At 34.2% G+C, this 23,267-nt stretch overlaps 1 protein-coding gene across 1 annotated transcript in view; it reads right to left on the bottom strand.

The window, feature by feature from the left end:
* The window catches only part of Rab3ip (RAB3A interacting protein), a 63,420-nt gene that overhangs the window by 4,440 nt on the left and 35,713 nt on the right, over positions 1 to 23,267 (bottom strand). Inside the window, 7 exon segments of the mRNA XM_047548902.1 lie at positions 164 to 233; positions 323 to 422; positions 4,623 to 4,735; positions 6,404 to 6,532; positions 9,428 to 9,631; positions 10,219 to 10,296; positions 21,544 to 21,639. Of these exon segments, the coding sequence (XP_047404858.1) occupies positions 164 to 233; positions 323 to 422; positions 4,623 to 4,735; positions 6,404 to 6,532; positions 9,428 to 9,631; positions 10,219 to 10,296; positions 21,544 to 21,639 (790 nt within the window).

Genomic DNA, 23,267 nt, shown 5'->3' with positions numbered 1-23,267 from the left:
AGGATTAAATATGTTATTTTCGAAAAGATGTATCTGTTCTCAAATTATCCACACATTTCATTAGAACTACAAATGTAAAAACAAAGTTTTTTAGAACATTACTTGTCCTACACTTCTTGTTAAACCTTCACATACATACTTATAACACACTAAGAATACTCACCATCCTGCTGTTTCACAAGTCCCTGCTGAATATATCGAATGTACGTAAAAAAGTTACATACAGAAGTGATCTAGGCCGAAAGGGAAAGAAAAATGTCATGATGAGTCAATTGTCGTGCATCAAAGTGAACTTTATTAAAACTATGGTTAAGTCACTTACCCTATATCTGCAAAAAGGAGAAATATAATAATAGTTGCTTGAGTCCCCTAGTTTAATTCTGTGTTTACAAGACTTACTCTGGCCAGTAAGAGCACATTTTCTGTAAAATAACAATAAATATCACTTTTTAAGATTAAAAGCATTTTGCTCCTACCCTCTATATACAAAGTTATGTATTCACTCAGTAAGACAACAAACATTTGAGAACTTACTAACCAAACCCTGTTTTGAATGATGAGTTATAGTGATGAAAAGGAAAAAAAAAATTGTGTCCTTGAGGGGCTTATATTCTAATATATGCTTAACACCATAACACTAACTGCTTCTAGAAACAGGAACTAAATGTTTTTATACAATGTGTCCTGTCCTAGAACAAATTTACAAATAAGTAATCAGCCCTAGAACAGTGCTCAGTTTAGTAAAAGGACTGAGAAAAACTTAATGATGACTGTTCAAGTCTCAAAACCTGATCGTGCTAGGCGGGATGGCCCACGCCTATAATCCCAGCAGCTTGGGAGGCTGAGGCAGGAAGATCGAGAGTTCCAAGCCAGCCTCAGCAACTTAGCAAGACACTGTTTAAAACTAAAACCAAAACCAAAACCAAAACCCTGTTCTTGATAGCTTGCAGGGTAACTGCTTCCAGATGAGGTGCTTTTTTTTTTTTTTTTTTTTTTTTGCTTGTTTGGTTGGTTGGTTTATATGCATTTAATGTGAGACACAGAAGTAGAAAGGAATAAGCCACGTTATAAACTTACTGAATCTTAACCCACCATTTAAACAGCACACTGTATTTTTCACTGATCCTTTCTATTTGGCATGAGGGTTTCCTGTCTTGGATGAGGCTATGAGCCTCTTGAGGACAGAGACAGTATCTTTCATCTCTAAGTGCCTGGCATACCGCTGATACTCAGTGACTGATGAATCAGTGATGACCCACCTGTCACTACTGCTCCATGAGATGAAGGTGACTTACCAAGCTGGACTTATAGCAGCCCAGTGTCACTGTAGGAAGGTGGGAACTTGGCTGAATACAACTATCACTCTATCAATATAAAATTAGCACTGCTCTAAGTAAAATAAAGTGGTCAATGACATTTTATATGACTTTGTGAATTACATAATAAAGAAAAATGTATTGTATAAACATTAATACCAGCTCTAGAAGAAACATGATACAAATGTGCCTTCATAGTAAGAAAACACATGAGGCACTTGTTATTTGGAACAGGATAATTTTGGAGGTGGCCATGCAAATCACAAACCACTTCTGATCTTTCTAGAGATTTTTGTCTCAAAGTTCCTTTATTAGCAAATTGTTTTAAAGTATTAATTACTAGTTTGGGGAGAATAAAAGGTCAATAAATTTAAGATTTGAGTGTTAGAAGTCCTTGGAATTTCCAAACTTATAATTTACTCAACAAGAAAAAGGAGCATCAAGCTGATAAAAACAATTACATATTATTCTTCTGAGAACAGATATATACTTGTTTTTCTACTATCCTGTCTAATTTTGAAAGGACTCTGCTAAAGTGGATTTAAGTGTCAATTTTAAAACAATAAAAAAACATTTCTTAAATGATCTTACTCCAAAGTCACTTGTAAACTAGTCATAGTCAATTTATTATTATTTGAGTCAGGCCTCAATGCTAAGTCTTCTGACTCCCTCCAGTGATTTTTTTTAGCATGGTATACCACCTTGGTGTCTCTTCATAGCTCTAGTGCCAATGTTTCACATCCTTGCTTGTCATTTTCACGTGAGGGTATCAACATCTTAACCCACAATCATTTTCCACAAGCTAGAGCCTTTCTTGTTAATTTCCAAAAGTACTTCAAATAATCTTTCCAGTCATTTTAACTCCTTTCTCTTTTACCTAGCCCCCTACCCCAATTTAAGTTTTCTTTCTGAAGATTTGTCACATAACTCCTTTCTTTTCCATAACTCAACATTTATTTCCTTGTTTCTAGGTCTTCAGTCATACCAACTCTTCTTTTCTTCTTTATCCAAAATTTACCCATGCTTTAAAAAAAAAAAAAAAGATCAAATCTCCCTCTCTTCAAGAGTCCTTGATCCCATCTGGAATGATCTTGCCTTTTGTAACATTCCTATAGCACCATGTCACTATCTTCATAACAGACCACAAGAATCTTGGCAAAGGTCACACTTTATATTTCATTTTAAAAAAGACAAAATTCCAGGTGTAGGGGCACACACCTGAAATCCCTGGGGCTCAGGAGGCTGAGGCAGGAGAATCACAAGTTCAAAAGCCAGCCTCAGCAACTTACTTGGCAAGGCCCTAAACAACTTAGTGAGACCCTGTCTCAAAAAAATTAAAACAGGTTGGGGATGTGGTTCAGGGGTTAGGTACCCCTGGGTTCAATCCCTGGTACCAATAAATAAACAAACAAACAAATAAACAAAAAGGACTGTTGTTGTAGCTCAGTGGTAGAGCACTTGCCTAGCACATGTGAGGCACAGGGTTTCGATCCTCAGCACCACATAAAAATAAATAAATAAAATAAAGGTATTGTGCCCATGTACAACTAAAAAAATATTTAAAAAATAAATAAAAAGACAACATCTTCCTTCAGTTTTTCCATGTGACAGGGCACTCCAAACTCTTGGCTTCTGCCCTTATGCCCACAAGTACAATATCCTTAAATGGGTAAACTGCTCTTTCACCTATATAATTGTTTTACTAAAATACTATAAATTCATTTTTACTGACATCCCTATTTGTCATCATTCAATGGTATGTGCAAATGCATACCATGTGTGATATATCACATATCATGGATGTAAAATTTAAATTCTATAGCAAAACTGTTATATACTATATTTAAAATAAGGTATGACATAGAGCTTTAAAGTATAAACACTGCTATCATAAAATTTGATTCTCCATTTGGGGATTGAAGGACCAAGATAAAAATATTTCAGTGTTTGTAGAATTTAAGAATGTAGGGCTGGAGTTATGGTACTATGGTAGAGCACTTGCCTAGCATGTGTGAGGCACTGGGTTCAATTCTCAGCACCACATATAAATAAATTAATTAAATAAAGGTAAAAAAATTTTTTTAAAAGAATGTAAATCCCTTCCTATGATTCGGGGGCCACTGTGCTACAGGAATGTCACAGGAGAAGTTTGATACAGGACAAACTCTGTGTAGATGTGTGGTTCACAAAGCAAACACGTGAGTAGGTAGCTCCACAAACAGCTACTTGAGTACCATCATCGTTCTCTAAACTGGCTGAGAATGGATGGATACACATCATGAGAAATGGAAGAACAGAACTTTTATGACAAATTTTAACAGATTTATTAGTTAATCTCAACAAGTCTTTTCATCTTCTGATTTCACAATAATCCTGATGAGAGTCAATTACTACTTCTATGAACTCTTGTTAGGCTTTCCAGTCTCCATATTGATTTGCTTCTTGAATGCTAACTAAGCAACTTCCTCAAAAGTTTTCCAAGTCATTTTTAAAACATAAAACAAGGTACAATTATGTGTTGATTTTAGGTAAAATCTTTACCTTTACCTAAAACCAGCAGTATCTAAAAATTGGTTTTAATTTTTCCTATTCCTGGGAATGGATGAAAGAACTTGCCTTGCTATGAAATATGGCAGTCTTACCTCTGATCCCAAACACTAGGCTGAGGATGTAGCTCAGTGCTAGAGTGCATGCCTACCAAGTACAAGGCCCTGAGTTCAATTCCCAACACCACAAAACACACACACACACACACACACACACACACACACACACACACATACATAAATCCCAAATACTTCTCATATATGAAAGACAGGAACTGATTATTTACAAAAGTAAGAACACTTTATATTAGCAATATGCAAGGAGAGGACTAATCTAGTCTCTTTACCACCCTGTTTTCATGTATGATAAGATTTGGTCTAATTGAGTATCTCCCCAAACACAGAAATATTTCACATAGACACCCAGTGTACACAGCTATACATAGGTATAACAAAAATCTGCCTACAATCCACTAAATGGTTCACAGCATGGGGTTAAAAAAACAAAAACAAAAAGCATGTTTCTAATCTTTGTCTACCTGGATCCCTAGCATATATGTTTATTTTTGTAATTAAAAAGGCTTTCTTTTGATGTTAAATTTGCAATGCTATCTGGGGATCTGTCTTTGGGACTATATAGACTAAAGAGAAACCTGAGGAGACATGCAACCACAATTAAAACTAAAAAACTAAACAAATGCTCACATATGAAAGTTCAAAAATTCATTATTTTTTGTAAGTTACAGATGTGAAAACCTACTTTGGTCCTCCACACTCGACTGCAGAAGCTTTCACAAATCGAATAGGTTGTAATCCCACTGGTTCAATGCTTAGAGTATTGTTTTCCACAGCCTCCAGAACAGCTGAAGCCAACTTAAAAAAAATACAAGTATTTGATGGTAAGATGGCAGAAAAGCACCAAAACTATATTCAATGGCTAACTAATTTAGAAATTAATCTTTCCCCAAGTTTCACTAACATGGTCTTACCTAACAAAAAGGAAAAAAAAGCACATATTCTTGATTTCTTTTATAATTCAGAGACTGTTATGAAAGGCAATTTAGTTGTAGAGAAGTAACTTTTTTCATTATTTAAGGTATTAATTTCAGTCTCTGTTCACTTCTTACCGACCACAACTAACCTCCACTGTAAATGCCATTTCAGAATGAACATCCTAATGTTTTATTCTGCTAAACTTCATACATGTCATTTATAACACAGCAACATATACTAATTATAGATGTAGATTTTATCAATTTGTATTTATGTGCACAAAAGACTACAAAAATAATTATCAAATATTAAGTCTCCAGATGGAGAGAGTAACAACTGATTAGTAGGTAAGAAAGGCAAACTTTTGGGGGCTGAGAATGGAGCCAGTGGCACAGCATCTTGACAACCTAAACCAAGCCTGGTTCAATCCCCACCACCACCGAAAAAAAAAAAGTGGGGGGGAGCTTCTTCAGTTTAGCAAGATAACTAATATTGAATGGCCTACATGAAACCAGCTACAGAGCCATAATAAACAACACATATTCATATCAAAAGTGTTATAATGTTCATATTAAGTTCTCCTTAAAAGTAATGTTATAACTAAATCCTCAAAAGACTTAAGACTCTTAGGATTAAAATTCTTAAACATTAATTGATAGAGTATCTGGAGACAAACCTTTCACAAATGAAATAACAAATTGAAATTATGACTTTACATTTGTATAGTGCCTTGTATTTTGAAAAGGATTTTGTATATAATCTACTTCGGTTTTTCCTCTTAACTCTGTGGCATAGGCAAATAAGGCATTATTTTCCCTGTTTTAAAGATGCAGGGGGCTGAGGTTGTGGCTCAGTGGTAGAGCACTCACCTAGCATGTATGAGGCACTGGGTTCATGTACTCAGCACATTAAAAAAAAATAATAATAAAGGCATTGTATCCATCTACAACTAAAAAAGTAAAAGATGCGGAATAGCTGGGTGCAGTGGCACATGTCTGTAATTCCAGCAGCTTGCAGACCTGAGGCAGAAGGATGGAGAGTTCAAAAGTCAGCCTCAGCAACAGTGAGGCGCTAAGCAACTCAGTGAGACCCTGTCTCTAAATAAAATACAAAAAAGAGTTGGGAATGTGGTTCAGTGGTTGAGTGCCCCTGGGTTCAATCTCTAATAACCGCCTACCAAATAAAAAATAAATAAATAAAGATGCAGAAACGAAACATGGATTTTTATCACATATGAAACTTTTAACGGAGTGTATAAAATCCCTTACACTGAACCTGGGACTACCAATCAAGAAATAAGCCCTTTCCCTATATATATTTACACTTCACTTCAATGCAACACATATCAGTATGAATGATCCTGTTTGAAGAAGGAAAGATGTTCAGTAATTGAACGCCAACAACTGTGATCCTAATATGGAATGGAGGAAATGGCAAAATATGACATTTTATAATAATTTACTAATATAAGAAATACTAAATTATGTAACATAATAAAAAAAACAGAAACAACTTTAAAGCATTCCTACAAAAGAGAAAAAAATTTACCTCGCTTTTTGAGAATGTTAAACATGGAAAGATATCTTCCTGATAGATTTTGTCTAAGAAAGGACATGTTCTGTCCATTGTGGGCTCATCCTTCCAAGATCTGAATTCGTTATACAAAGATAAATCAGCCTAACAAACCAAAAGAAAGCACAAAACAACTTTTTAAAAGGAACAAACATAAAACCATTTTATAAAACCAAAATCTAATTTAAACATTACTGAAAAGGAAATGCTCATTTAAAATAATGAGCTGAACTATTCCCAATTCATTAAAAAAAAAAAAAAAAAACATGGTAGCAATTTTTCTTTAAGAAAAAAAAAAATGACTCCAAAATGACTGACTGACCCTTTTTAATGTATCCACTATGGTATCCAATGATTCTACCTTTATCCTCAACTCTGGTCCCCCAAAATTAATGTTGGATCTGTTCTTAAGACAGGTGCACCAAGTCCTGAATATAAAAACTGTTGTCTTTTCTGAAAATAATCAAAAAGCGGAGCCAAGTTAATGAAGTAAACTACTCAAACTGAGACTAAATTGTGAAACCTAGTATGAGGACAGAAAGGAAACTAATTGTTCTGCTATTACCTGACGATATTTCTAGAAGAAATGCCAAAATGTTCATTTTATTAGCAAAAAGACAAAAAGAAGCACACAAAGAGCCTACTACATTGGTTATCTTAAAATATAATGTTTATTTAGATATTTCTGGCATATCAACATCCAGTAACTACTGGATAATAATTCTATATGAATTATTGAGAAAGATCCATTCTGGAACTCATCTTCCTAATCACTCCTCCAGTTATTCCTCTTCTTTCCCTTCTCCCTATAATAAAATTTCCCCAAGTATTCTTCCCTGCAGATCTTCATATCTCCTCTGCCTACCTAGATCAATGCCATCTGCTGGAACACAAAGCTACACCTGCACCAGCCACCCAACAGAAGTGTCTCTCTTGTTCTCTTACAGTCCTAAGCCACTTTCCTCCAGATGCACTTAATACCCTACGAATGACACGTGGATGGCTGTGGCTGGCTTCTAGATAGCTTAATCAGAAGTGAAGTTGGTCTACATGAAAGTAACAAAAGGTTGAGTGTATGCAAGCTTTCCTACAGACTTTCTTCTAACATGTATACTGACAATCTCAATGTTGAATTTGTTCATCCCAATTCATACATTCCTTGAATCAAAGCTAAAGGCAAAAGGATAAAGAATATTAGCAGATGAATACTTAATGTTTTCAAATTCATTTTCTTTGTAAATTTACTGAAAAAATGAACATAAACCCCAAGGCAGAGATGGTAAGGAAAGATTCTAGTGTAAAGGCAATAAATTTAAATTATTTCCTAAAAGCTGACTCTTGCAACAACTATAGTAAGCATTTTATAAACATTTAGTTCACAATGCTGTGTGAGACAGCTATTACAATCCCCATTTATAGATAAGGAAGTTAGGACTTAAATAAAGCAACTTGCCCAAGGCTATACAGCAAGAAAGGAGTAAAGGCTACACACTCAAATCTGTGTGGTGTGATTCTAAAGCTCGTCTTGTTGTGTGTCTGCATGCACAAATGAGTTTTAAATGCTTTCAGAACACAGGTTGCTAATAACATTACTGCAGGTCCCATCAGGTTTTCTACAAAATCGCAGACATATTTTAGTTTCTTTCAGATAGTCACATCTGGTTCTAAGAGTACATTCAGTCAAAATTTTGTGTTTCTTTGTCTACTAAAACTTGATATTTTTAACAAAACATCAGAATATAAGATATACCTGGAAAGTAAAGTTATTATTTTGAAGTTATATGCTACCTATTCTTATTTCAAGGAATTTCAAAAACCAAAAACAAACCTCTAAAATATTACACGAGAAAACATCTAAATTTTGTTAGTATAAACAACAGGGTAAAAGAAGAAAATTACACATATGAGAAAATGTAGCGAAAATGCAAGTGGCAACAAGCAATTAAAAATGCTATGTAAATTCAAAGAAATCAGTATTAAGGTTATGACTAAAAATGTTTGCTAAATATTTCTAAGAAAGCAATGCAAATTTTAGATTTTGTTACATCCAGATTTGACCAAATATTTCTAGTTGGCATTTTCATTAATAACTAAACAAAATGCAATAATTTAATTATAATAGCTAAACTTTGGTTATTCAATTTAATAAATTCCTGGTTTCCATGAAAAATTTAACTGAAAAATCATAAATAACTTCTTCAAGATTATGATGGACTTGAATTCAACACTGTAAAATACAGGTCTTAAGAAAAAATAGGGAAATGGTGCTTCATGAATTATTGATGAATCCTCTTGCAAATACTTTGCCATCATGTGCAATGATAAATTTAAAATGTTTTATAACAACAATTTTTACTCCAACTACTCAAAATATTAACACACTCAGCTATCTTTATAACATGTCTTCTAGAATGATAATGCTGCCATTATTTCTTTTTTTTGTTGCTTAAGTATCTGAATTAACTCTATGACTCCCTTAACAATAAAAAAATTTTGCTTCTACCAGAATTAAATAAAAGCAATACACTAATCTTTAAGAAAATCACCTTAAGGCTAGGTATGAAGGTCAGTGGTAGAGCACTTGCCTAGCATGCACCAAGCCCTAGGTCCAATCCCCAACATTGCAAAAAAAACCACTGTATTTTATTTTCACATATTTTTTATATTTATAATTTATGAGAGTAATCTAGCAAAACATTTTGACTAACCAGGTTACTAAAATCACCCACTCTCCTTTATACAACACAAGACAGTTTGTTCCCTAAATGAAAAATTGAGATTAAGTAACTTACCACGTTTCCAGCAGGTACTCCAAGGTCAGTCAAGTAGAAAATGGAAGTGAAGAATCCCTGAAAGCAGCCAGCTCTAGATAAAGCCTCCCCCATCTTAATATTGCATATTGTGTACTAAAAATTTTGCTGGCAAAAATTATAACTGACCTCAGTGATGAGAATTAACAAGTATCAATAGAGTCAGAGGGGACAGTCCTTGACCAGTTACCTCTTTGCAGTCTTTTACAATTGGCTGTATCACACTGAGGTCCTGATGACTGCCACCCATAGCACTGCTTGTACTTTTATTTCTTGTATGCCCCTTTTTAAAAGGTGTCTTTCCACCTGGCAGAGGCTCTTGTGTGGGTGACGTTGGAGAACTGGACAACACGAGTGTCTTCAGCGCGGCTACTTCAGCTTGAAGTACATCAATCTCGAAGAGAAACCAACAGTCGTACACACTAAATATGTTTTATGACATATGTAGCTAAATGCTAGCAATTTGGTCAAATACTTTCACAGATGGACAATAAGTCTAATTTCTATTTCCTGTGGAGTAATAAAATGAAAGTATATCCAAGTTTTTTGATGTTTCCTCAAGGTTTGGATTCAATTACCAGTCATCACCAAAATTAGCAAGAATAAAATATTTAACATATATAAACTTTTGAAATCTTCAAAATTAACAACTCATGATTAGTTGTAGTTCACTACTGAAACAGTAAAATCTACTAATATTTATGTGGCTTTTCAGTAAATTAAGAAAATAAATGTCAACTTTAAGATATGATTTACAAAGCTTTAAATCGTTTGGTTGTAATATAAATGGACACCAATGTTCCCTATCAATTATATCTGTATAGCAGCTATTTTCTTCTTTATATTTTTTGGTAGTTTTCAAATCTAAAATAAGCACTATTTTTACAACCAAAACAATATCCAATAAGTATTAAGTTATCCTTAAAACAATTATTAGTAATTTCTTTAAATTTCATTCTGTTAAAAGCAATAAAAACTTACTTTCCCTTGTGCTTCTTTTAGTTGTTTTTCTGCTGTTGCCTGCTTGACATTTGCTTCTCTCACCATCTTGTGAGCTTCCTGGAAAAATTAATATCTCAAATTTTGGAAACAAAGGATTTAGCATTTGTTTTCAAAAATCAGTTGCTGAACATCTATAACTGAAGCAAAAGCATACTGCTAAAATTTACCCTGAAACTAGGAATTCAATGTCACCTATAGAAAAAGCAGTTGACATTGAGACAAACTATTAGGAATTAAGAATAGGTATGTTCCATTTAGTACCTATTACCACTGAGGCAGCCAAGTTGAGTTCAATCATTCTGATTAATGCTGGTATAAGGATTATAACTGATGAAAAAAAAGACAATGGCCCACAGGTAAAGCCAACTGCCTTGCAGTTAGGTATTTATAATTCGATCATGATATGTTTATATGTATGTATATACACATACATGTATATATATTCATATTATTAGTCATAGCAAAGATAAAGAGAAGGAACAAAAATATTAACACATCAATCATGTAGTACTTTACAGGGATGACAACTGAGAAGCCTCAGAGCTTCCAATAAAAATATTCACAAAATGGTATTAAAAGAAAATTTTGTACAGAGCAATCTAAAAAGGCAAAATCAGAATTTACCCTTAATAAGGTCTTAATTCATCAGAATCACAAATATGAAACTCTATATATTTAATTCCTTTTTATTCATACAATATTTATTTATGGAGCATTTATTCATGACATTTCTTTGTGAGGTACCATTCCAGGGCTAATAATATATTGGGAAGAAAGACAAAGTCCCTGCTCTTAAAGAGCTTACATTCTGATTACATTCAAATCATCAAACATCAGGGCAAGAATTCTGAACTTTATTCTAAGTGTAAAATGAAGATTTTTTTTTTTCTTTTAAGAAAGAGGTATGACATGATTTCATTTTCAAAAAATTATGCTGTTGTATGGAATAATCCCCAGGATTAAGGAAGATTAGAAAAATATGGGATTATATAGTTCCCTGAAATATAAGAATTTATATTTCAGAGTTTCTACTAATACTTTCTCTAAAGGAAAGACAGAGGTAGGGAGGTTCAAAGATATTTAGTAAATAATGTAGTTTGATAAATGCATCTTACTAGGTCTGTCAGCTGCTCAGTGATAGAGTGGAAGTTCCCTATCACTAATAATGGTGATCCCATTCATTCATTTGCTCTTATGGTACTGTTAACGAGTTGTGGTTTGTGGGTGCCTATGAACTCACAGATCACATTGGTTTAACTATGAGAATCTTCGCTATCAATGATTTATAATGAAATGAAATTAACCACAAAAATATTCCATGCACCATGACTGGTTTCTAGGCAAAGTCCTTAAGAACTAATAATTTAATGAGTCAAACATTTTCTTTCTAAAAATAATTGTTTCAGATTTGTCAAAATTTCCCAGGATAAGTAGCTGTGAACTGAAGACTATCTGACGGATATTTTCAAAATAATAAACATATCTAATCTGATCTTTCAAGATAATCAAAAGGCAGATTTTTCAAAAGTGTGGACATTTAGCTATAAATGCAGAAGTAACACACTATGGAGAAAAAATGTATTTAAATGTTTGCAAATGAACTCTATTTTCAATAATAGTGGACTATACAATTTGGACCAACCCTCCAATAGAGAACAATTAGCAAAGCTGACAAGGTTTTGGTGTTTATTTTTGTTTGTTTTTAATGTGTCTGAAAACATTAGAGAGCTAAGAAAACTGAACAATTAGAGGTTAAGACCAGGAAAAGTACACACAAAAAAGTGAGGTAGAATTTGAGTTGACTTTTCCACTAGAGACAAATGATAGTGAAAGATACCCCTGCACATAACTGGGGTCCCAAAAGGAAAGAAGAACCAGGCTGAGGCAGAAGCAGTATCTAAAGAGATAATACATAAAATGTTGGAAATCAACAAAAGACATCAAAAGGCAGATTTTTTGAAAGTGTGGAATTTTTTATCACTTTGTCCTTCTGAAGCTCAAAGTGATATAAAAATCATCTATACCAGGAGTCAGCAAACTTTATCTGTAAATGGTCAAACAGTATCGGTTTTGAGGGCCACACACAGTTTCAGTTGCAACTATTCAATTTTTCTTTTGCAGTGTGAAAGCGGCCATGGGTAATATATAAACAAATAAATATGCCTACCTCAATAAAAATTCAAGAACAATGAAAGTTGCATTTCATATAATTTCCTTTTTTAAAAATGCCACCCACCTAGCATAAGTTGCCTTTTAAGGGGTATGGTTGTACTGGCAGCTACCTTACCAAATTTCAAAAATACAACATAGTCTGTTATCAGCCTACACATTAGATCTTAAGAATTTATTCATCCTACAAAACTGAAATTCTGTACCATTAGACCAATATCTCCCATTTCTCCAATCCTTAACCCCCGACAACCACCAATCTACTCTACTCATGAGTTCAACTACTTTAGATTTCATATAGTATGTGGAGACTGCAACATTTTCCAGTGTCTGGCATCCCCTGTGTCCCCTAGTTCATCCATGTTGTCTCAAATGGCAGTATTTCCTTTTTAAGGTTCAATAACATTCCAATATATATAAAAACATCAGATTTTATTTTCATGTCTTCACTACTGAGACTATTGCTGCAGTGAACATGGAAGTACAGACATCAAGATGCTAATTTTCCTTTCTTTGGATACACACATAGAAGTGGGATTGTTGGTAATTTTAAATTTTTCTGAGGAACCCCCATACTGTTTTATATAATGGTTATCCCAATTTATATACCCACCGTTATGATTTCAATATGAAGTATCCCCCAAAAGTTCATGTGTGAAACAATGCAGGAGTGTTCAGGAGCAAAATGATTACATTACATCATGTATAACCACAAAAACGAAATGATGTACCCCATTTGTGTACAATGAATCAAAAGGCAGTCTGTAAAAAATAAAAAAAATAATTTTTTAAAAAATCATGAATGGAATAATGGGTGGTAACTGTAGGCAGACAGGACACAGTTAAAGGAAGTAGGTCACTGGCAGCATGCCCTTAGAGATTATATTATCCCCTGCTCCTTGTACTCATTCTCTTTCTCTGCTTCCTGCCTGTCATGAACTGAGTAGCGTTCCTCTGCCATGCCCTTCTGCCATCATGTTTTGCCTCACATTGAGCCCAGAGCTATGGAGTTGGCCAACCATGGAATGAACCTTTGAACACGTGAGCCGAAGTAAGCTTTTCCTCATGATGGAGTTTTAGTCACAGTGACACAAAACTACTAAAACAAGAAATTAGTTCTAGGAGTGGGGCCATTGCTGTGACTAACCTGACTATGTGGTTCATAAGTATTTGGAGCTGATTTTCAGAGGAATTTGAGAAAAGTTTGGAGATGCAGGATGGAGAAGCCTTAGAATGTCACAAGCAGAGCTTATCTGGTGAGTGTGATGGGATCTCAGAAGATTAGTGGGCCTAAGAAGTTGTTTCACCATGCTCAGCCACTCAGAAGCCACTGTAGCCAGGGTCCCAGGAAGCTTGGCTACTGCTTAACATGGCAGCAAACCTTGGTGTTATCTGTGTGGTGCTGGTTCTGCATGAATGCAGAATGATAAAGTTAGGGGGTCATGGAGGCTTCCACCAAAATGTCAAAGGCAGGCCTGGGAGGCCAAAGTATTAGCAGTGTTGGAATCTCCACAGGCAGTCCTGAGAAGGCAATGTGTTAAAATGTGAAAAGAAAGCCAAGGCTGCAGAAATCAAGCAGAAACAAGCCAAGAGAAAGGCCACATGGGCTGCAACCAGCAATACCATGGGGGCGGAACTACACAAACCCTTTAGAGAAAACATCAAGATGCCGTGTGCTCGAGTTGCTGGGCGTAGAGTTACAGGACTTGTTTGCCCACATGGAATTTGTTCTTGCTTTCGTTCTTTCCGTGTCCCTACTTCTCCGTTTTGGAACAGAAATACTTAGTTTGTGCCATCATATACTGGATATATGTAAACTGCTTTGGATCTTTACAGAGGCTCACAGATAAACATTTGCCTTAGTCTCAAAGATGAGATTTTGGATTGGGACTTTTGGGCAATGCTGCACAGCAATCAACAAAATAAAAAGGCAGCATAGCAGACTATGGTGACTCTTGGAAATGAATTAAATGTATTTCACATTGTGGGATAGAAATGAGTTTTTGGGAGCCAGAGGCAGTATTAATGGTGTGAAATGAGGTGTTCCCCAGAAGTTCCTGTGTGAGACAATGTATTAATGTTCAGAGGCAAAACTGTTGAAGAGTATGAGATTTGTAACCAGATCAATGGATTAATCCATTTGATGGACTAATAATTTGAAAGGATTAATGGGTGGTTACTGTAGGCAGGTAGGGTGTGGCAGGAGGAAGTAGATCAGTGGAGATATGCCCTTAGGAATTTTATTATCCTTGGCTCCTTTCTAGCTCACTCGCTCACTCCCCTGACCCCATCCCATTTCCTGGCTGTAATGAACTAAGCAGCTTTCCCTTGCGACACTCTTCCACCTTGATGTTCTGCCTCACATTGGGGTTTATGTTTTGCCCCTGGTGAGCAAAACTCTCTCTCTGCTTCATGGTTGTCATGTCCTGAGTTGCTTCCCTCTGCCACATCCTTCTGCCATGATGTCTCACTTCAAGGCCAGAGCTATGGAGCTGGCTGACCATGGACTGAACCTCTGAATCTGTAAGTCAAAATAAACTTTTCCTTCTCTGAGTTGTTCTTGTCTGGTCTTTTGGTCACAGTGACACAAAACTAAAACACCTATCAACAGTGTATAAAGGTTCTTTTTCTCTATATCCTTGTCAACATCTTTTGTATTTTGAATATCTCATTGGGGTTTTGATTTGCATTTACCTGATGGTAACAGATGCTGAGCACCTTTTAATATAACTTTTGGCAATGTGTATATCTTTTAAGGAATAATATCTATGTAGGTCCTTAACCAATTTTTCAATTGTGGCTTTTTTGGGGGGAGATGGGGATTTTTTTGGGGGGGGGGCTATTGAGTACCTTATAATATTAACCCCTTATCAGATATATGGTTTGCAAATATTTTTTCCCACTTAGTAGGTTGCCTTTTCATTTTGTTCAGTTTTCTATGCAGAAATTTTTTAGTTTGATGCAATTCTACTTGTCTATTTTGCTTTTGTTGCCTGTGCTTTTGATGTAGTAGTGTTAAGGTTTCAAGTCTTTATCCAATTTGAGTTTATTCTGTTGTTGTTGTTGTTGCTTATAAAATGAGATGAAGATCCAATTTCATTCACCTGCATGTAGATATCCAGTTTTCTAGGCATCATTTATTGAAGACACTATCCTTTCTCCACTGGGTGTATATAAGCATCCTTCACATAAATGCACAAGCTTATTTTGGTGTATCAAGAATATTAACCTATAGCTGTTTTCTCTTGGTATCTTTGCTGACTTGGTTATCAGTGTGATCTTGGCCTCATAAAATGAGTCTGGAAGTGCTCTCTCTTCAGGAGTTTAAGAAGGATTGGTATTTTCTTTTAATGTTTGTTAATACTCACCTGTAAAGTCATCTGGTCCTCAGTTTTTCTTAGCTAAGTTTTTGATTACTGACTCAACCTTATTTGTCTGTTCAGGCTTTCTGTCTTCTTTATTCCACTTTGATACACTGTATGTTTCTAGGAATTTATCCATTTCCTCTAGATTATTTGATTTATTGGCATACAGTTGTTTATAAAAGCCCTTTATGAACCTTTTATTTCTGAGGCATCTGTTGCAACTTCCCCTTCATTTCTGGTTTTAGAAGACTCTTCTATTTTTAGTCCAGCTAAAGGTTTACTTTTATTTTTTTAAAAACAACTCTGTTCTGTTGATATTATTTTCCTAGTCTCTTTTTCTATTCTAATCTTTATTTCCTTCCTTCTGCTAACTTTGGGCTTAGTATGCTTTTCTAATTCCTTGAGGTATGAGATTAAATTCTTCTTTTTTAATGTAGGCATTAATTGCCATAAAATTCTCTAGTACTACTTCTGTTGCTTCTCATTAGTTTTGGTATGTTGTGTTCTCCTTTTTGTCTCAAGATATTTTTCAAATTCCATTTTGATTCCATGGTTGTTCAAAAATGTGTTTAGTTTCCATATATTTGTGAATTTTCCTGTTTCTTGCTGTTATTGGTTTCTAGTATAATTCCACTATGACTAGAAAAGATTCTTAGAATGATTTTTATCTTTTTAATTTACAACTGATTTTGTGATCTAACATGAACAATCCTAGAGAATACTTCATGTATACCTGAGAAGGATTAGTATTATTCTGTCATGTAGAAAATTCTATGTGTCTGTTAGGTACATCTGGTCAAGTACTGCTCAGGCCCACTGCTTTCCTTATTGGTTTTGTCTGAATGATGTACCCATTGTAGAGAGTGGGGTATTAAAGTTCCCTACTATTTTGCAGTTATTTTGCCTTTCAGATCTTTTAATGTTTATTTTACATATCTAGGGGCTTTGATGTTGAGTACATATAACTACCTTCCTGCCAAATCAAACCTTTCATCATCATATTCCTTGTCTCATGATTGTTTTGACTGACCAGCTACTTTATCCAACTGAAGTACAGTTACTTCTGCTCTTTTGCCAGTTTCATGGAAATATCCACTCTTTCACTTTTGGACTCTACGTATCCTTACATCTAAGATAAGTCTCTTATAGACCGTATATAATTGGGGTTTTGTTTTTCGCCCATTCAGCCACTTTATGTCTTCTGATTGGAGAGTTTAGTTCATTTACATTTAAAGCAATTATTGAAGGTATTTTTGTTAAATTTTTTTGTCTGTGTTGTAGTTTTCTTTTTCCTCTCTTTTCTGTTGTGATTTGGTGTGGTCTGATGATATTTTGTGGCTGTAGACTTTGATTCTTTTCTTTTTTCTTTTGTATATCTAAATTTTTTAAGTTTTTTTTTTGTTGTTGTTGTTGTTTTACCACAGGGTTTACACTGAACATTTTCCAGGTATAGCACTGTCTTAAGCTGAAAATAACAACTTCAATCACATGCAAACACTCTAATTTTCACACCCCCATATAAACATTTTACATAATTAATCCAGATTTTCCTTCCTATATCATGTTTCCATTAACAAATTTCCATTGTTACTACACTTGTCTCCTAATTTACATATCAGTATTAAAATTTTCATGTGACAAAATGGTACATTTTCCTCCAATCATTTAAAAATATAAAACCCATTATTAGCACACAAGCTAGACCAAAGGAAATGTATGGTGCTCTTATCCTGAGGCTCTTATCTACAGACTTCTGATCTAAACATTTATATGTATATACTTAAAAATTGTGAAAACAGAAATTTTTTTATTCTACCTGGTCAGTACTGATTCAAATAAAGGAGGTGGCAGGGTTGTTGTTGGTTTTTAGAATAATGTTTAAATACGACATCTAGTTAATTTGCAAAAATAATTTGTAGGAGCAGTGACACACACCTGTAATCCCAGCAGCTTGGGAGGCTAAGGCCTCAGGAACTTAGAAATGCCCTAAACAACTTAGTGAGACCCTATGTCAAAACAAAAGGAAAAGAAAAAAAGGCTGGGGATGTGGCTCAGTAGAAAGTACCTCTGGGTTCAATCCCCAGTACTAAAAAAAAGAAAAAAATCACATTATGTGCATAAATAAACATACCACAGGAATTTCACCTTTGCTAAGTGTATGTGGAAAGCACCCATCAAAGATGGATAAGGAATGAGCAAGGGGAGGACAGATGTGGGGAAGAGGCAACAAACAGGGACTGAAATGGAGTGGGTCAGATTCCACGCATGTATAAATTTGTTGGGATGAACCCAGCTACTGTGCATAACTATAATGCTCTAATGATAATACTTTGTTAGTATAGGGAAGACAAATTTGCTAGAGGAGTTTTTGGAAAAAACAATAGAATTGAAAACATATACATGATTTACAGGGGACATTATACTTAAAACAGATGAACTGATAAATCTGTGGGTTACCAGCAACATTACATCTGATTTTAAAAATGAAACTCAAGGGGCTGGAGATGTGGCTCAGTAGAAAGGGCTTGCCTAGCACATGTGAGGCACAGGGTTCTATCCTCAGTATCGCATAAATATAAATAAATAAAATAAAGGTATTGTGTTCATCTACAACAAAAACAAAATATTTTTAAAAAATGAAACTCAGACTAGACTTTCATCTGGGTGAAAAATTTTTTAAATCAATTTCGAAAACAAAGTAACATGTTTGATCATGTTCCTTACTATATATAAAAATACAAATACACGAAGGCTACGGTTGTGGCTCAGTGATAGAGTTCTAGCCTTGCATGTGTGAGGCACTAGAATAAAATAGTTTTGTACTATTATAAAAATTTTAAGTATTTTATTATTGTTTTTGTTTTAAATGTATGTGATATGTTAGTATGTATGTAACTTATAAATAAGTCTACATGCATTTTGAACAGTGCCCAGCACATAGGGACCCCTCAATAAATATTAGATGTGCTCAAAATTCTCTAGTACTGATTGGATACAGGATCAAAAAGTTTGATATATATGGATCTAGGTAAAAATAATACACTTTTCTTTATGGTCTAGAGGTAGCACTACAAGATTTTACTAATAACCTGAATGTGGGATGAAGGAGAAAGAGGCTTCATAATGACTTCAGTGCTATGGTCTGAGACAAGCAGAAGTGACAGTGATTATTTTCATAGTATTTAAAGCAAGAGTCAGGATAATAAGTCTGAATACTAGCATTTGCTATCAGACTTTCTATACCTTATTTTTCTTCACAGATAATATGATGATAATGTATCTTTATAAGCCTCATGGCATTGTTAAGAGAAAACTAGGCATAACATAGATATATCATAAAACTGGAGCTGGAAGTGTGGCTCAGTGGTAGAGCACTTGCCTAACATGTATGAGGCACTGGGTTTGATCCTCAGCACCACATACATAAATAAAAGTTATTGTGTCCATCTATAATTAAAAATATTTTTAAAAAACAAAAAAAATTATGACTACTTATCTTTTTTCCATGTTTAGTGCAAAGTATTCTTTCAACTGACAATTTTGTTATCTCAAAATTGAAAATATTACAAGAAAAATATGCAATTTTAGAGTTTCATACATATTTGATAAATTTTAAGACTCAATTTTGCTCAAACTATAATTATATTCAAAATTATTCAGCAAACATAATAAAAACTAATTTGAAATAAATGTTAGGTTTACCAAAAGTGTACAAATGGAGTTTATTCTGAATAATTTTAATATTTAAAAAATTATACACATATAAAAATGCAAGCAAAAAATATTTCATAAGACAATATTAAACTAAGATTAGAAAGGCACAATGAAGGTCACAGAACAACTTTAAGCACGTTCTTTCACAACCATAAATAGTTTGAATACAAATTTCATTACCAAAATCACCTTCAATCAACATACTTTTCTTTCCTGGTCTAAGTATAAAATATAACATCAAATACTTTCTAACTTTCCATTGACCCCTGTATCCTTAAATTTAGTTTCCTCTCATTTCTCATGACTAGATAACCAAAGAAATAAATACATTCATTTTAAAATGTCCATAAAAGAAAATAACCCAAAAAGCTGGGCTCAATGGTTGTAATCCCAGTGGCTCGGGAGGCTGAGGCAGGAGGAATGTGAGTTCAAGCCAGCCTCGGTAACTTGGTGAGGCCCTAAGAAACTCAGAGAGACCCTGTCTCTAAATAAAATTTTAAAAAAGGGTTGGGGATGTGGCTCACTGGTTAAGCATCCCTGGGTTCAAGTCCTGGTACCTCCCCACTCAGCAACAAAAAAAAAAGGAAAAGAACACAAAAAAGAGGAAAAGGCAAAGGTGTATGGAACAGAGGGGGCATAGAAAGTCCTACACATCTAAAGATATTCACTGCAAAGTTTATTTGTAATGATAAAAATCGTGAAATATGCATTTGATAGATTATTAACGTGAATGAAAATGTTATCTGAAAAACATAAAATAAATGAAGAGTATAACCATGTAAGAAAATATACATACTCCAAAACTGAAATAAATGTTGCATTTATTTCAAATAACAAAAAGTAATGGAATTTTTCCCCTAAAAATTTTTGTTACAATAAACACTTTAAAAAGAAATCTCTGGGGGTAAAAAATATTACTAAGTGATGATGATGGCATTAGCCATTCCAGTAACACATCGACATTTTTGTTAAGAGAACTTCTAAAGGCTGAAGGTATTAATCCAAAGGAGACGCTTTATGGCAATGGTTCTTTACCATGGAAGTACCATCCTTTTCCCAGCCCCTAGAGATATTAAGAGTTGTCAAAATGACCAAGGAGTATTACTAAATTTTGGTAACAATACCTTATAATGGTTAATTTTATTTGTCACCTTGACTGGGTCACAGTGTGACCAAGTATTTGGTAAAACAGTATTCTGGGTTTTGGGTTGTTTTAGATGAAATTAACATTTAAATTGTCAGATTGAGTAAAGGAGATGCTCTCTATAATATGGGTGGGCTCCATTCAATCAGCTGAAGTCCTATACAAAACAAAAAGCGCCTGAGTATGAAAATTCTTTCTGCCTTCAGGCTCTAACTGGAACACTGGCTCTTTCAGGTTCTCAAGCCCTCAAACTCAAATGGAACTACACCATCTGCTCTCCTGGGTCTCTAAAGTATCAGTTCACCCTGCAGTTCCTGGGATTTGTCAGCTTCCATAATTCCATGAGCAAATTCTTATATGAGTTTCTGTCTTTCTCTCCCTCTGTCTCTCACATACCCTATTACTTCTGCTTCTAGGGGCCAATGGCACTCTTAACTGAGAAGCACTGCTTTAACTGGGTAGAAATTTTGGTCCTGGTGACAGGCTGGAAATAAAGAGGTACACCTTCTAGCAAATATGTCCTCTAACATTTCTCAAATCACCCCATATCAGATGACATTTTTGTTGTGGAGTCATAAAAAGTTACTATAAAGTAGCCTATATATATTTAATAAAATAAAAATCAAAATTTAAGTCTATCTCCTTCCTCTACACACATACAACTTAAAAATACCTGATACTGGTAGCCTACAGTTTTTTATTTACTTCATTTTTAATTTTTACACCATTTTAAGTTATAGAGTGTACATTTCTTAAAGTGTTGTGTTTTTTGTTTTTTGTTTTTTTACTTAGGGGATTTTTATAAATATACATGAAGTTAAGCATATCCTTTTAAAGATTTCTTCAAAAAACAATTCTATCAATACATAAAAATTAAGTTGTTACTGTTGGCCAAGATGTAAACAGACCAACCTCAAACAGACTAGCCGTGAGTTCTTCCAACTCCTGTCCAAGTTGATCTCGTACTTTTGAAAGCCTCTCACATTCTTCATCTTTCAACTTCAGTTCCTATGGGAAATTATTAATTTTATTTGGGGTTTCCACAGTGTATAGTTTCATTCAAAACAATATATAATGTTTACTAATAAAACTACAAATTATATGTTCACACTGAAAATGTTTAGTACTTGCTACATGCAAATTAAATTCCAGTCTAAAATTACAAATAATCCAACTGGCATACTAAATTTTTACTTTTTTTTTTCATAAAACATCCAAAGATTAAATAAAAACATATATTACAAGTGAAAAGCAATAAAATGATTTCACTCTTTTCTCCCTTAGTTTTTCTCTGAACATATTTACTTCTATCAAGCACGGAATTTTTTAATTATGCTTACTAATTTCAATTAAAGTTATTTTTTCATATTTATTTAAACAATTGTTTACTTATAGACAACTTATGTGTGCCATACTATAATGAATCTAAAATTTCTATTAGACTACCCATTTAACACAGTAACCAAGAGGTAAACAATGCATATTAGTATTTAATATCAAAAACAATGTTCATGACAAAAGTTACATCTTATATTTACAAATGACTTCTCAATAGGTCACAAATAGATGTTTAAAAAATTCTTTATTACAATGCTAAAAATATGCAATTTTATATGTCAAAGTAGCCCTAAATTAACCTTTCAAACACGGAGAAAAAAAATCTGAGTTCCTTAAACAGTAGACACACACAAAAAAAGTAGACACAATTATAAAAATAAAATAACGAGGTAGTCTTGTTGAAATTGTGATAGGAGCATAGTTTTTAAATATCCTAAAGATAACTCCTGAAAACCAAATATACCAACTAGGAAATCAGAAGAACCTAATGACATCATCATCAAAACTAGGTAAAAGGGAATCCCCACTAATCTAAGAATAAGAGAGAATGATACATATTGCCCGCAATGCAGGATCAGAAGGAAACAACAGGAAGTGAAAGGGGTTTCAGAATGCCAAAATCACTAAATAACTCAAAAGGAGTTGACTCTCCTTGGAGAAAGCTAGGAAAACAAACCTGTATATTCCACCCTGTAGGCAGGAAATGGTGCTGAGAATCTCTAAACTCTCAAGAATCTCAGAAGAGGGCAGCAATGAGCTCCTGGCCAAGGACAGTCTCATCCCAAAGAGAAAATGCTTGGAATCTGAAACCAAACTACAGGACAAAAACAATGGAGAAAGAACAGATACAGGAGGAAGAAACATGTGGCAAGGTTCCAAAAGAAACAGACCACACACAGAGAGTGATCAAAAGAGAAAACAGTATCTTGTGATGAAATGCTATACCTGTAAAGCGCTTACAAAACACTGAGCTAGAGGACAAAACCTGTTTCAACAAGGTACACCTCTAAGAGACAGAAGTGTAACAAGTAACACCAATAACAACAGAGGGGAAAGTTATCCTGGCTTATCCCACTCCTTCATAGGAACAACCTCCTAAGGGTCAAGGAAAATCCAATTCATGTAAACTTGGGAAACAAAAACAAATACGCAAAGTTACCGTTAGATATAAGATGTTCTGGTGCACAAAAGAGTGACTACAGATACAAAAATAAATTCTACATTTCAAAAAGCTAAAAGAAAGGCAGTGAAAAAATGATAAAATTTTGAGGAGATATATTTAACCTAACATAACACAA

The sequence above is a fragment of the Sciurus carolinensis genome, chromosome 4 (assembly GCF_902686445.1).
Source record: "Sciurus carolinensis chromosome 4, mSciCar1.2, whole genome shotgun sequence".
In the NCBI taxonomy this organism is placed as follows: Eukaryota; Metazoa; Chordata; class Mammalia; order Rodentia; family Sciuridae; genus Sciurus; species Sciurus carolinensis.
Note: the sequence above shows the minus strand (reverse complement) of the source record. Positions and strands in the feature narration are given on the sequence as shown.